General features: G+C 30.6%; 4 protein-coding genes across 5 annotated transcripts; 3 read left to right on the top strand and 1 right to left on the bottom strand.

Annotated features, from left to right (window-relative positions):
• Window positions 1–9: 9 nt before the first annotated feature.
• On the top strand, window positions 10–1,287 carry LOC111679289 (ribosome production factor 2 homolog). Its single transcript, XM_023440832.2, has 3 exons — window positions 10–143; window positions 212–427; window positions 494–1,287. The coding sequence occupies exons 1-3, from the start codon at window positions 124–126 to the stop codon at window positions 1,200–1,202; spliced, it is 945 nt and encodes a 314-aa protein (XP_023296600.1). The 5' UTR covers window positions 10–123; the 3' UTR covers window positions 1,203–1,287.
• Window positions 1,278–2,539, bottom strand: LOC111679290. The gene has a single exon (XM_023440833.2). It carries the CDS (start codon window positions 2,021–2,023, stop codon window positions 1,340–1,342), a length of 684 nt encoding a protein of 227 aa, XP_023296601.2. The 5' UTR covers window positions 2,024–2,539; the 3' UTR covers window positions 1,278–1,339.
• Window positions 2,474–5,407, top strand: LOC111679287 (ralA-binding protein 1). 2 transcript variants are annotated; one of them, XM_023440829.2, is made up of 5 exons: window positions 2,474–2,683; window positions 2,762–2,900; window positions 2,963–3,565; window positions 3,625–3,933; window positions 4,266–5,407. In XM_023440829.2, exons 1-5 carry the CDS (start codon window positions 2,581–2,583, stop codon window positions 5,128–5,130), a joined length of 2,019 nt encoding a protein of 672 aa, XP_023296597.2. In that variant the 5' UTR covers window positions 2,474–2,580; the 3' UTR covers window positions 5,131–5,407. The 2 variants fall into 2 exon arrangements, with proteins under 2 accessions (XP_023296597.2, XP_023296596.2); XM_023440828.2 differs by having other exon boundaries at window positions 2,960–3,565.
• Window positions 5,408–6,496: 1,089 nt separating this feature from the next.
• Window positions 6,497–10,232, top strand: LOC111679308 (malate dehydrogenase, mitochondrial). The gene is made up of 4 exons (XM_023440856.2): window positions 6,497–6,657; window positions 6,943–7,150; window positions 9,063–9,259; window positions 9,329–10,232. Exons 1-4 carry the CDS (start codon window positions 6,592–6,594, stop codon window positions 9,866–9,868), a joined length of 1,011 nt encoding a protein of 336 aa, XP_023296624.1. The 5' UTR covers window positions 6,497–6,591; the 3' UTR covers window positions 9,869–10,232.
• The last annotated feature ends 2,075 nt before the right edge of the window (window positions 10,233–12,307 follow it).

Below are 12,307 nucleotides of genomic sequence, written 5' to 3'. Positions count from 1 at the left end.
CAATATTTGACATTTCATTTTAAAAACAAAACAACTAGAAGAAGCACAACACGTGTATATCATCGTTGGCTGGCATTTTTGTTAATTTTTCTCTTAAAAATTTTAAATATTTTATAATATAATATGTCTCTGTTAAGAATCAGGTAAATTATTAATTTAAGAATATATTCCCATTATGTTAAATATTAAAAACAATGCTTTTATTTTATAGAAAACCCAAAACCCGCAAGGGTAAAAAAGTATTAATGGCCAGAGAGCCTCAACTAATCGAGGGTCCACGCTCCATGTTATTTCTAGATGGTCGTAAATGCGGTGGCGATGTAAAAGCTTGCATGAAGGATTTACAACAATTAAAGAAACCTTTGATTAAAGTTTTAAATAGAAACAATGATATCACACCCTTTGATGATCCATCTTCCTTGGAATTGTAAGTTTTTAACATTATCCTTTAAAATCCATAGAAATGTGAAAAAAATGTTTCTTTACTTTTTAGTTTAACACAAAAAAATGACTGCGCTATGTTTGCTTTTGGTTCCACCTCGAAAAAGAGGCCAAATAACTTAATATTGGGACGTATTTTTGAAAATGAAATCCTGGATATGGTGGAATTAGGAATTAAACATTACCAAGCCATGTCCGAGTTCAAAACTGACAAGATTGGTACTTGTGTAAAACCTTGTTTAGTGTTTAACGGTCCCAAATGGTCACAGACTGAAGAATTAAGACGTTTAAGAAATCTATTGATTGACACCTTCCAAAAAGATAAAGTTGAAGCTATACGCCTGCAGGGCATTGAACACGTCATGAGTTTTACTTGCAACGAAGACATGACAATTTTAATGAGATCCTATAAAATACAATTGAAAAAATCTGGTCAAAAAACACCACGTATTGAATTAATTGAAATTGGACCCTCGGCAGATTTCTCCATTAGACGTACTAAGATCGCCTCAGAAGATTTGTACAAACAGGCACGTAAACAGCCTAAAGAACTTAAAGTTACCAAAAAGAAGAACATTACACACGATAATTTGGGTAATACACATGGTCGTGTGCACATGGGTAATCAAAATCTGGGTAAGATACAGACAAGACGTGTTAAGGGTCTAAAGAAATCGTCCGAAGAAAAAAAAGCAGATCGTCAAAAGAAAAAGGAAATGCTTAAGGCTGCTGCCAAGGAAATGTTAACAAATAATGAATAGTTTTTTTTAAGCTTTTAGTACTATGTACAAGATTTTATATGAATAAGTTAATAACAAATAAAATACACATTTTACTTTAAAGAAATTGTTGGATGTGTTGAAAATATGTATTTAAGAATAAAAATATGTAATACAAACTAATGTATGGCTTCCACAATATTGCGAATACGCCGTGAACGCGATTCCATTAAAGCTTCTTCGAGGGAATGTATCATATAGTTTAAGGTATTCAAATCGGTTTGCACTAGTAAATCTTTGCGATTTCGTTTTTCATCTTCATGCACTGGTGTTAGAGCATCTTCTACATCCTCCAATAAATCGCGATTTTCATTTTTAGGTTCCGTGTGTAAATACAATTTCATTGTTACAAATACTTGAGATTGCTTCATAACGGCTCGTGATGCTAATCTTACTTCGAGACGCCATTCTATATTGACCAGACGGTAAGCTCGTATATTGGCCGTTTTTATAGAGCCCTCAATAAAATTACGTTTACTAGTCATGAATTGTGTTAATATATCAACTGTATCCTCTTGGAAGCCTGCTAATGTTAAAGGCTTTTTTAACTCGCTTTCATCTGCTTTTGCTTTAGTAGCTTCTATTAGCAGTGAAATTAAAGCTTCTACAGCTAATTGCACTTCTGCTCGTTCAAATTGTTTATCATATTTATTAGCTATGGCTTGATATATTTCCTGTTGTTGTTCTGGACCATGGGCTAAATAATCAAATGCTACTTTGCACAGTGTAATCACATCAGGTGTTTTACATTTTGTTAGCGGTTGCAAGTGGGATTTTTGTAAATTCTTTATGGCAAAAGGCATTTTTACCCCAAAAACTGTGCAAATTCAATAAAAAATATAATCGCTGTAGTAAACAAAGCTTTGGAATAATAATACTATCCAGGCAGTATTTACTTCTGATTATTGTTTACTATTCCAACTACCGTCAAATACAACAACAATTTTCCGGAGTCAAGAACATCTGTTTAATGCTGCCACTTAATAAAATTCAAATCAAGATTATTGTCATAGCCAGATGTCTTAAATATTAAATAATATGAAAATGGGAATTATATTAATGGAATTTAAGAATTTTTTCACATTTAACAATGAAATATGTTTTTTTTTCACAGTGGCATATATTAAAGTTATGTATGCTCTTCTTTTATCCATTTATGGTCTTTATTTATTATTTAAACACAAATTTTAATTATTTCATATTTTATCCTAAAAGCAATAATCCACAGAACATAGAATCCAAGTACGGCAACTCCAACATGTATTGAAAGAACAAATCGTAGTAAATTGTTTTTGCAAAAGTTAAACAAATATAATTAATAAATACTAAACTAATAAAATACCAAACAAATTCCAACAATATGGAACTTGATAGTCCAGATGTGGAGAAAGAATTTCCCGGCTTATATGCCTCTGAAGGGGTTGAAGGTGGAAAATCTAAGAAAAGCAAAGATGAAAGTGATTGTAAGTAAATATGTACATAAAGAGGAAGGAATCAAAAATTATAAAACCAGCATTGTTATAATTAAAAAAAAATTACAGATAGTGAAGGTGATCATGATAAAGTTAGCAAGAAAGATTTACTGATTGGTCGCCGCAAGGATAAAAAGGATAAAAGTAAAGATAGAGGTTATGCGGCTTTAGAAGGAGAGAGTTCCCCCGAAGAGGAACTTGATGCCAAGTAGACATAATCAGAAAAAATAAATAAAATCTATTTTATTTCAATACACTTTATTTCAGAAGTCCTTCCAAATCTAAAAAATCCAAAGCATTTAAATTTACTTCTTCTAAATCGAAGGATAAACGTGAAAAATCTCGTGACAAAGAAAAACTCGACAAGGATCAAAAGGATGAGGAAAAAATAAAGGAGAAGGGAGACAAAAGCGATAAGGATAAACATGGTGAGAAGGAAAAGGACAAAGAAAAAGACAAGGATAAGGAGCACAAGAAAAAGGATAAAGATAAGAAAGATAAAGATAAAAAGGATAAATCTAAGGATAAAGACAAAGATAAGGAACGCAAGGATAAGAAAGATAAAGCTAAACAACAGACCAGCATTAGTTCGGAAGAAGTACTTGAGTTGGGTTCGCCTGTATTTGGTGTATCGGTTAGTTTGGCCACTGAACGCAGTCGTTGTCATGATGGCATTGAATTGCCATTAGTTGTACGCGATTGTATAGATTATTTGCAGGAATATGGACTAAAAAGTGAACAAATCTATCGTGTAGAACCAATGAAGACCAGACTTTTGCACTTTAAACGTCTGTACAATAGTCGAGAACGTCAGCCAGAAACTGATGTCTTGGATATACCCACAGCTTGTGGTTTATTAAAGTTGTTCATAAAGTAAGTACTAGAGAATTTTAATTAAAGATATAGTTTTCAATTTATTTTTTCTTTGGCAGGGAACTACCCGAACCCATTTTAACCACTGATTTAATTGCTCGTTTTGAGGAAGTAGCTTCTCATCCGCAAGTCACTAAACAGCAAGAAGAACTCGAACAACTTTTAGAACAATTGCCTAGTTGCAATAAAGTCTTACTCTCTTGGATACTTATACACTTTGATTCGGTCATACAGCAGGAAAAGAGCAACAAAATGAATGCCCAATCATTAGCCATGCTATTAAGTCCACCTTTACAAATGTCTCATCGTTTATTGGTGACATTATTGTGTCACTGTTCAACATTGTTTGCCGACATAAAGCTCGTAAAGTAAGTATATGATTGTTATCTCTGTGTCTTAATATTAAGAATATTTCGAGTTAAAACTTTCTTTTCGCAAATTAACAATTTATACTTGTAATATCTCTTACCTCTCTAATAATGTTATATTTAAGTAAATATAAACTTTGAGAAATGCGTATCTTTAAAAAAAAGATAAAACCACATCTACTGATAACAAGATGCTCAGTTGTAAAGTAAAAATGTCAAGATCAGACAGTAAAAAACAACGTTTCGCTGGAATTGTTAATTTTATAATAAAGTAAAATTTGATTGTTATTAATCAAGCTTTTAATAAACAAATATCCAATTCTTTATTACAGATATGTACCGCCCTTAACATCCTCCAGTCCTAAATTACCCGATACTCCCGAAGAAATCCATAAAGAGTTGCGCAAACAAGACAGTTTACTCAACCAAATACATTCGGAAATGAATGCTGGTTTTGTATCAAAAAAACGAGAAGAACAATTGTGGGAAGTACAAAGAATTATAACACAACTTAAAAGAAAATTGAAAACTTTTGAAAAGAAACAAGAAAAATCGATTGAAGAACTTGAAACAAGTTTAAGCACAGATGTTACGGATTCAGCAACGAAAATTGGTAAAAATTTAGCAACAGAAGATGAAATCAAAGTTTCTACACAACAAAACGATCAAAATTCTAGCAACGATTTAAAATATAACGCACATGATTTGGTTAATGAAGCAAAAGATGAGGAGGCCATTACCAATAACAACAACCCAACTATTTCGCCCTCATTCCCCACCAACATACAAGAAACGGATGGTTTATATTTGGATGAAGAAACTGGTTTGTTAATGGTTGCTAAAACTCATCCCGATTATGCCACTTTATTGCGTCTACAATTGGAAAATCAAGAACTATTAGCCTGGAAAACACAATTACAAACTCGTATAAGTTCAGAACGTGCAGAAATTTTACGCTTAAAACAATTGCAACAACAAATGGCCAATAAATTAGCACAGCAAAATGGTGGTGGTGGTACTAATAATACACAGAATGCACCACCACCAGCCGAAGAAGATTACGAACGTATTGTAGAACATTTTATACGAGAAAATGCTCTACTCGAACATAAGCGACAAATGTTGGCTAAAGAGATTTTTGAAGAAAACAAACAGTGTATAGCTTATCAAGTGGAATTGGCCATGCAGAAATTTTAAAAACCCACTTTTTTTTCAAATTTATTTAATTAATATATGTATTATTTTTTCCAAAAAAGAAATGCAGCTTTTAGCGCATTTAGTTGCTAAACAAAATTTATAAATACTCTCTCTCTTTCTCTTATATATTTAATTGTTATTTTTTTCACTTTATTTAAATTAAAACAAAAAAGTATTAATCATATTTATCTATTTACTATATTCGTAATGTGTTATATTAACCACATTGTAACATTTTGAGCTCTTAATGAACAAATAAAACATTTAAATCATGGCATATTTATTTGTTTCAATCATTTAGAGCCAATCTTTAGGTGAAGGATTAGGGATTAAATTAAAATTAATCCTCGGAAGTTTTTGAATACTTAGGGCGGGGTTTTGCAGAGAAAGATAATATACATTCTCTGTTTAAACATAGTTTAATATATGTTTTTCAGTAAACAGTAACGTTATTTATTATCTTAGTTTAACTGAGTGTTATTGACCAATTAAACTTAAGTTATAAGTGAGAAAACACAATTAACAAAAACAATAAAACAATGATTTCGTAAGAACAAAAACTTAATATTTTAAGTAAATTACAATTATCTGATTTGTTTTGTTTTAATTATTACTGTCCCGATCATAATTAATTTTGATAATTTAACATTTTTACAAAATTTTTCATTTTACAAAAGTATTTCTTTGCAAAAAAACAGCTGTTCATTGTTTATGTTTTTGAGTGAAATGTTGGCAATACTAATAAAGTTAACTGAACTTAAATCCGTAACTGAAAAACACAATCATTGGTTAAAGTCCGCCTAATTTTGTTCTGTATTTAATTTAACAGCAAGTTAAGCGTAGTTTAACTAAATAGTAAGAAACCCGCCCTTAGAGCGGGTTTTTGAGTTGGAAATCAAATACCAATTAATAATCAGATTAGTTAATCAAAAAATAAATTGATTGTGAATTTAATCCCCTTTGTTGTTTTTGAGTACCGGATTAAACTTTGCAGTTTTGATATACAAACCAACAGAAAGTGTCACTTTTTGCTATAAAATACCAGGGATAATATAGGCCGATCATCATAAAACATGGTGAATGTATTTGTTTTTAATTTTTAAGAATTAATAAAATTAATGTTTTTTTCCATCCCTGCATAATTTTCCACAAACCTTTTGTGCTAGCTCTATTTTATTGTTATAAATTATATACAAAATCGCATTTTTTTATCTCTTGGATTCCGTTTTTATTAAAAATATTTAAAATTTTTAAAATTAAGCGTATTTGCGAACTTACAGCCGGCTTACAGTAGATTTTAAGCAGCCGTCATATTTTTAGTGTCAGCCGCCGGCACCTTTAATATTTGTCGGCGCAGGGTTGTGTATACGAGTGCGAAAATTTTTTAGTAGAGTGCGTTACCGCTAGTGTGCTAAATCGGACAGACATTTCTTTAAGAGTAAGGAAAAAATAACAATCAAGATGTTGAAGCAAGTATCCAAACAATTGGCTATCCAATCCATGAGGAGTTTCTCCACCAGCAGACAGGTATTAATATGAATTTTTCTGCTATTTCCTCGTTGCCAAGTGGTCAAAAAAAACGTTTGATATTAAGATGACATTGTAGCCATCAGTTTTTACTGGCTGCTACATTTTAATGTGTTTACGTAATTTCTATAATACACAGCAGATTTTCTTTATCTATTTTATAATCGAATGTTATTGCATTTTTCCACTTGTATATACCTAGTATATTTCCTGCAGTTAGGAAAAATTCCAAATGAAATCATAATTAATTTTGATAATTTTCGTTATTTTTTTTCATAAATTTAGAACAACTACAAAGTTACTGTCTGTGGTGCCTCTGGTGGTATTGGTCAACCATTGTCTTTGTTGTTGAAACAGAATGGTCTGGTTACCGATTTGGCTTTATACGATATTGTACACACTCCCGGTGTAGCTGCTGATTTGTCTCACATTGATACCAAGAGCAAAACTACCGGTTATATGGGTGCTGACCAATTGGGTCAAGCTTTGAAGAGTAAGTATGCCATTTTTATCTTTTCTAAATAGGTTCTACGTGTACACGGCAAATTTGTTTTTGTTACAACATATGGAATAATTAATTAAATATGTTTATGTATGTGTGTATATGACGACTATGTATTGTTTTTTTTTCTTAGGTTATGTTTATTTAGGGGATTAAGTTGTTAGAACATTTCATTATTTGCAACAACATTATTAAGTTAACAAATTAACATGATTAGTTTTAGAAAAGGTTATAATTATTTTATTTGTATTGTATTTTATGTTATCGTACATTGACAATTTCTAACGCCTTGTGCATAAAGTTCGTAGAAGTAATAAGTTATAAGAGATTTCTAGATGTGAAAAATAAAACAATAGTGTAATTGAAAAACCTGTTCTAGGCCAACATTTTGTTGCAATTAATGTTGTTATCTTTTAAAAAGACTAATAACATGATAGTATGTTTGAAAGATTCAACAATCTTATCGAACATGTTTTTCAGAAAGTATAGAATATCAAAATCTGTCATGGGAGACTCACATGATAGTTAAACTGATACGCAATATGATAGATAGATGGAAAGACAGATAGATAGATAGATAGATAGATAGATAGATACATAGATAGATAGATTGATAGATAGATAGATAGATAGATAGATAGATAGATAGATAGATAGATAGATAGATAGATAGATAGATAGATAGGTAGATAGATATATAGATAGATAGATAGATAGATAGATAGATAGATAGATAGATAGATAGATAGATAGATAGATAGATAGATAGGTAGATAGATATATAGATAGATAGATAGATAGATAAATAGATAGATAGATAGATAGATAGATAGATAGATAGATAGATAGATAGAAGATACTAAAAAACTATTTCTCCTTATCATATAAACACTAAATAACGTAATCGAAATCACATTTGACCATTTGCAGCTATATTTAACTAGGCTCTCTTGGTAGATCGATTTCGTATATAAAATTATGTAAAACATGTTCACTCGTTTACTATGAATGTAATACACAGTAAATGCTCTTTAAATTTACAACAAAACACATCAATTATTTTCTTTGTACATATACGGTGTATAAATGTTTAAATGGTTAAAAGTATTATTTCTTTTGTTATTTATAAATTTCTAAAACAATTGCAAATTGTTTGTTTTTATCGAAATCTTATTTGTCCATTTGTGGCCATATTTAATCAGGCTCTTTTGGTAGATCGATTTCGTATATAAAATTATGTAAAACATGTTCACACGTTTACTCTGATTGTATGACAAAGTAAATGCTCTTTAAATTTACAACAGTTCTATTAATAATTATGTATTATAAAAGTTGTTTTATTTATATAATAAATTAAAAAAGTTTTTACTACTTTTATAAGATGCTAACATTTCAATTTATAAATCCAAAAAACTAAATAGGTTTGTCTACTACTCTCGATATACTAAAAGTTATAAAAACACTAATGATCTAGTGTTTTTACAACTTTTAATAGATTTTTGTATAGATAAGAAGAATGCAGTAAAAATTGTTGCTTTGTTAAACAACTGGTCAAATACGTATGAGTATAAACTTAAGAAAACAATAAAAAAAACTTATCAGTTAGAACTTAATATAGCAATAAAAATATGAACCCTTGAACCACCAGCATTAATAGAATGAACACATGAAATTAACAAATTAATACATATTTTTTGCAAAAAATAACAAATATAATTCATTGAAAACATGAAAGATAAGATAAAAGTTTAATAATACAAATCATAATAAATATTTTCAACTTTTATAAGAAATCTAAATGACGTAGTTACAGTAGCACAAAATATATGCATAATAAATTTATTATTGACTATAATTAACAAAAAAAATCAATAACATGTCAATTATTAATACTTAAATCAAGATGCCGATGTTGTGGTTATTCCCGCTGGTGTACCCCGCAAACCCGGCATGACTCGTGATGATCTTTTCAATGTCAACGCTGGTATCATTAAGGATATTGCCAATTCCATTGCCAAGAACTGCCCCAAGGCTATGGTAGCCATTATTACCAATCCCGTTAACACCTGTGTACCAATTGCTGCTGAAATCTTGAAAAAGGTTTGCAAATTTATAAAACTATTGAGTTGTTTGGTTTTGTTTTTATATCGTTAATTTGCTTTTTTCTAGGCTGGTGTCTATGATCCCAAGCGTCTTTTCGGTGTTTCCACTTTGGATGTTGTACGTGCCCGTGCTTTCATCGGTGAAGCTTTGGGTGTTGATCCCCAAAAAGTCAATATTCCCGTAATTGGTGGTCATTCCGGTGTTACCATTTTGCCCGTATTGTCTCAATGCCAACCTGCCTTCAAGGGTGATCAATCGACTATTGAAAAATTGACTGTACGTATCCAGGAAGCTGGTACTGAAGTTGTTAAGGCCAAGGCTGGTGCTGGTTCCGCCACTTTGTCTATGGCTTATGCTGGTGCCCGTTTTGCTGGCTCCTTGCTCAGAGGTTTGAATGGCGAGAGCAACGTTGTTGAATGCTCCTATGTTCAATCGAACGTTACCGAAGCCACCTTCTTTGCCACTCCTTTGGTTTTGGGCAAACAAGGTTTGCAAGAAAATTTGGGTTTGCCCAAATTGAATGATTTCGAAAAGAAATTGTTGGAAGCTGCCATTCCCGAACTTAAGAAGAACATCCAAAAGGGTATTGATTTCGCTAACGCTTAAGTTGTTTTCTTTCAACAAGCACACAAACCTCCATCAAATCCTTAGGATTTTTTTAAACTATTATTCATTACCTTAATGAGTCAATTGGTAAACCCACCCTTTTAATTACCACCTTTATAATGCTGCTCCTTAATTTGTCAGTTACTCGTACTTCTACTAGTTGAATTGCAACTTTTTACGAAAAATATTTTGCAACTTTTCCAAAGATATTATTTAATGTTTAAGTATAAAATGAAAAAGTGTTCGAATAAAGAGCAACAAAATAGCTGGAGTTTACTTAAAACAATTATTGTGTATTTATAATTAGAGACAAATTACAAACAGAAAATAACCTCAATAAAGAAAATTTAATTTATAAAGAAAACGTTTACAAATTTTGTTTTTAAAATTACTAGATATAATTTTTAATATTAATTGAAAATTGCACAAGTTCTAGTAATATTTCAGTAACTATTTAGTTAAAATAAGTTTTAGTTTAGTTCTACTTCAGTAAAATTGAGCTTAAGTTCTGTTTTAGTTCAAATAAATTAGTTTTACTTTAGTTATAGTTCAGTTCTTCGTCAGTTCAGTTCTAGTTCATTTTTAGTTCCAGTTTTGTACCAGATCAGCTCGAGTTCAGTTTGAAATTAGTTCTTATTCATAGCATAGTTAACTTCTAGGTCTACTTTAGTTCTAGTTCAGTTTCAGTTCTACTCTATATTATATTTGGTTCTGTTCTAGTTCAGTTCTAGTTTAGTTTTAGTTCTCTTCTAATTCTGCTCTAGTTCTGTTCTAGTTCTCGTTCAGTTCTAGTTCATTTCTAGTTCAGTTCCAGTTCAGTTTTAGTTCTGCTGTAGTTCTGTTCAAGTTCTGTTCTGGTTCTGTTTTAGTTCAGTTCTAGTTCTGGTTCTGTTTTAGTTCAGTTCTAGTTCAGCTCTAGTTTAGTTTTAGTTCAGTTCTAGTTCAGTAATAGTGCAGTCCTAATTCAGTTCTAGTTCAGTTCTATTTCAGTTCTAGTTCAGTTCTAGTTCAGTTCTAGTTCAGTTCTAGTTCAGTTCTAGTTCTGTTCTAGTTCTGTTCTAGTTCTGTTCTAGTTCAGTTCTAGTTCAGTTCTAGTTCAGTTCTAGTTCAGTTCTAGTTCAGTTCTAGTTCAGTTCTAGTTCAGTTCTATTTCAGTTCTAGTTTAGTTTTAGTTCAGTTCTAGTTCAGTTCTCGCTCTAGTTATGTTCTTGTCAGTTCTACTTCAGATCATGTTAAGCCATTTTCAAAAAAATCGTATTTTGTTAGTTTATTTCACTCATAACAGAATATTTATAAATTAATTTGTAAACAAATCAATGAAAATACAAAAAAGCCGGCCGGCTTTTTAAATTAAAATAGACATTAATAACTACAGATTCAATAAAATTGTAATATTGGTTAAAATGTCCAATGTCCATGTAGTACTTATGTATTTATTTATCTAAAAAGATTTTTTAACATAATTAAATTTAATCAACAGCATCACAACTAACTATTTATTGTACATACAACATAATAACAATAATGATTGTTATTAAATTGCTCTTGTAAAATATATAGCTACAGTGAAAAAGAGAGTATTTAGTTAATAGCCTTGTGATCCAACATATCAAACGACCTTGTACAATTTCATTTAATTACAAACAATTAAAAACAAAAAAAAAATAATAAAGAAAACTTCACTAACAGAATGAAACAAAACAAATCATTAATTAATTGTTGATGTTTATAAATTTGTTTGAACGAATTAATAGTAAATTATTGAAGTAACTTTGATTGAATTGAACGATAATATTAGTAGATATACACAAGCAATATATGTAGAGGATATACTGAATGCAATAATTATAAAATCGTTTAGAAAAAATAAATTCTGTTCTAGTTCTGTTCAAGTTCTGTTATAAATCTAGTTCAGTTCTAGTTCAGTTTTAGTTCAGTTCTAGTTCAGTTCTGGTTCAGTTCTAGTTCAGTTCTAGTTCAGTTCTAGTTCAGTTCTAGTTCAGTTCTAGTTCAGTTCTAGTTCAGTTCTAGTTCAGTTCTAGTTCAGTTCTAGTTCACTTCTAGTTCAGTTCTAGTTCAGTTCTGTTCAAGTTCTAGTTCTGTTTTAATTCTGTTCTAGTTCTGTTCTAGTTCTGTTCTAGTTAATTATAAAATCGTTTGGAAAAAATAAATTCTGTTCTAGTTCTGTTCAAGTTCTGTTCTAGTTCTGTTATAAATCTAGTTCAGTTTTAGTTCAGTTCTAGTTCAGTTCTAGTTCAGTTCTAGTTCTGTTCTAGTTTTGCTATAATTCTGTTCTAGTTCTGCTCTAGTTCTGTTCTAGTTCTGTTCTGTTTCTGTTCTAGTTCTGTTCTAGTTCTGTTCTAGTTCTGTTCTAGTTCTGTTCTAGTTCTGTTCTAGTTTTGTTCTAGTTTTGTTCTAGTTCTGTTCTAGTTCTGTTCT

Source organism: Lucilia cuprina, chromosome 4 (genome assembly GCF_022045245.1).
Source record: "Lucilia cuprina isolate Lc7/37 chromosome 4, ASM2204524v1, whole genome shotgun sequence".
NCBI lineage: Eukaryota > Metazoa > Arthropoda > Insecta > Diptera > Calliphoridae > Lucilia > Lucilia cuprina.
This window is presented reverse-complemented; position numbering and strand designations above follow the sequence as displayed.

Coding starts and splice junctions, on each gene's coding strand:
- LOC111679289 (XM_023440832.2), top strand. CDS start 124: ATGTCTCTGTTAAGAATCAG. Junction 144..211: donor ATGTCTCTGTTAAGAATCAG/GTAAATTATTAA, acceptor TTTATTTTATAG/AAAACCCAAAACCCGCAAGG. Junction 428..493: donor GATCCATCTTCCTTGGAATT/GTAAGTTTTTAA, acceptor TTTACTTTTTAG/TTTAACACAAAAAAATGACT.
- LOC111679290 (XM_023440833.2), bottom strand. CDS start 2,023: ATGCCTTTTGCCATAAAGAATTTACAAAAATCCCACTTGCAACCGCTA.
- LOC111679287 (XM_023440828.2), top strand. CDS start 2,581: ATGGAACTTGATAGTCCAGATGTGGAGAAAGAATTTCCCGGCTTATAT. Junction 3,566..3,624: donor TTATTAAAGTTGTTCATAAA/GTAAGTACTAGA, acceptor TTTCTTTGGCAG/GGAACTACCCGAACCCATTT. Junction 3,934..4,265: donor GCCGACATAAAGCTCGTAAA/GTAAGTATATGA, acceptor TCTTTATTACAG/ATATGTACCGCCCTTAACAT.
- LOC111679308 (XM_023440856.2), top strand. CDS start 6,592: ATGTTGAAGCAAGTATCCAAACAATTGGCTATCCAATCCATGAGGAGT. Junction 6,658..6,942: donor GTTTCTCCACCAGCAGACAG/GTATTAATATGA, acceptor TCATAAATTTAG/AACAACTACAAAGTTACTGT. Junction 9,260..9,328: donor CTGCTGAAATCTTGAAAAAG/GTTTGCAAATTT, acceptor GCTTTTTTCTAG/GCTGGTGTCTATGATCCCAA.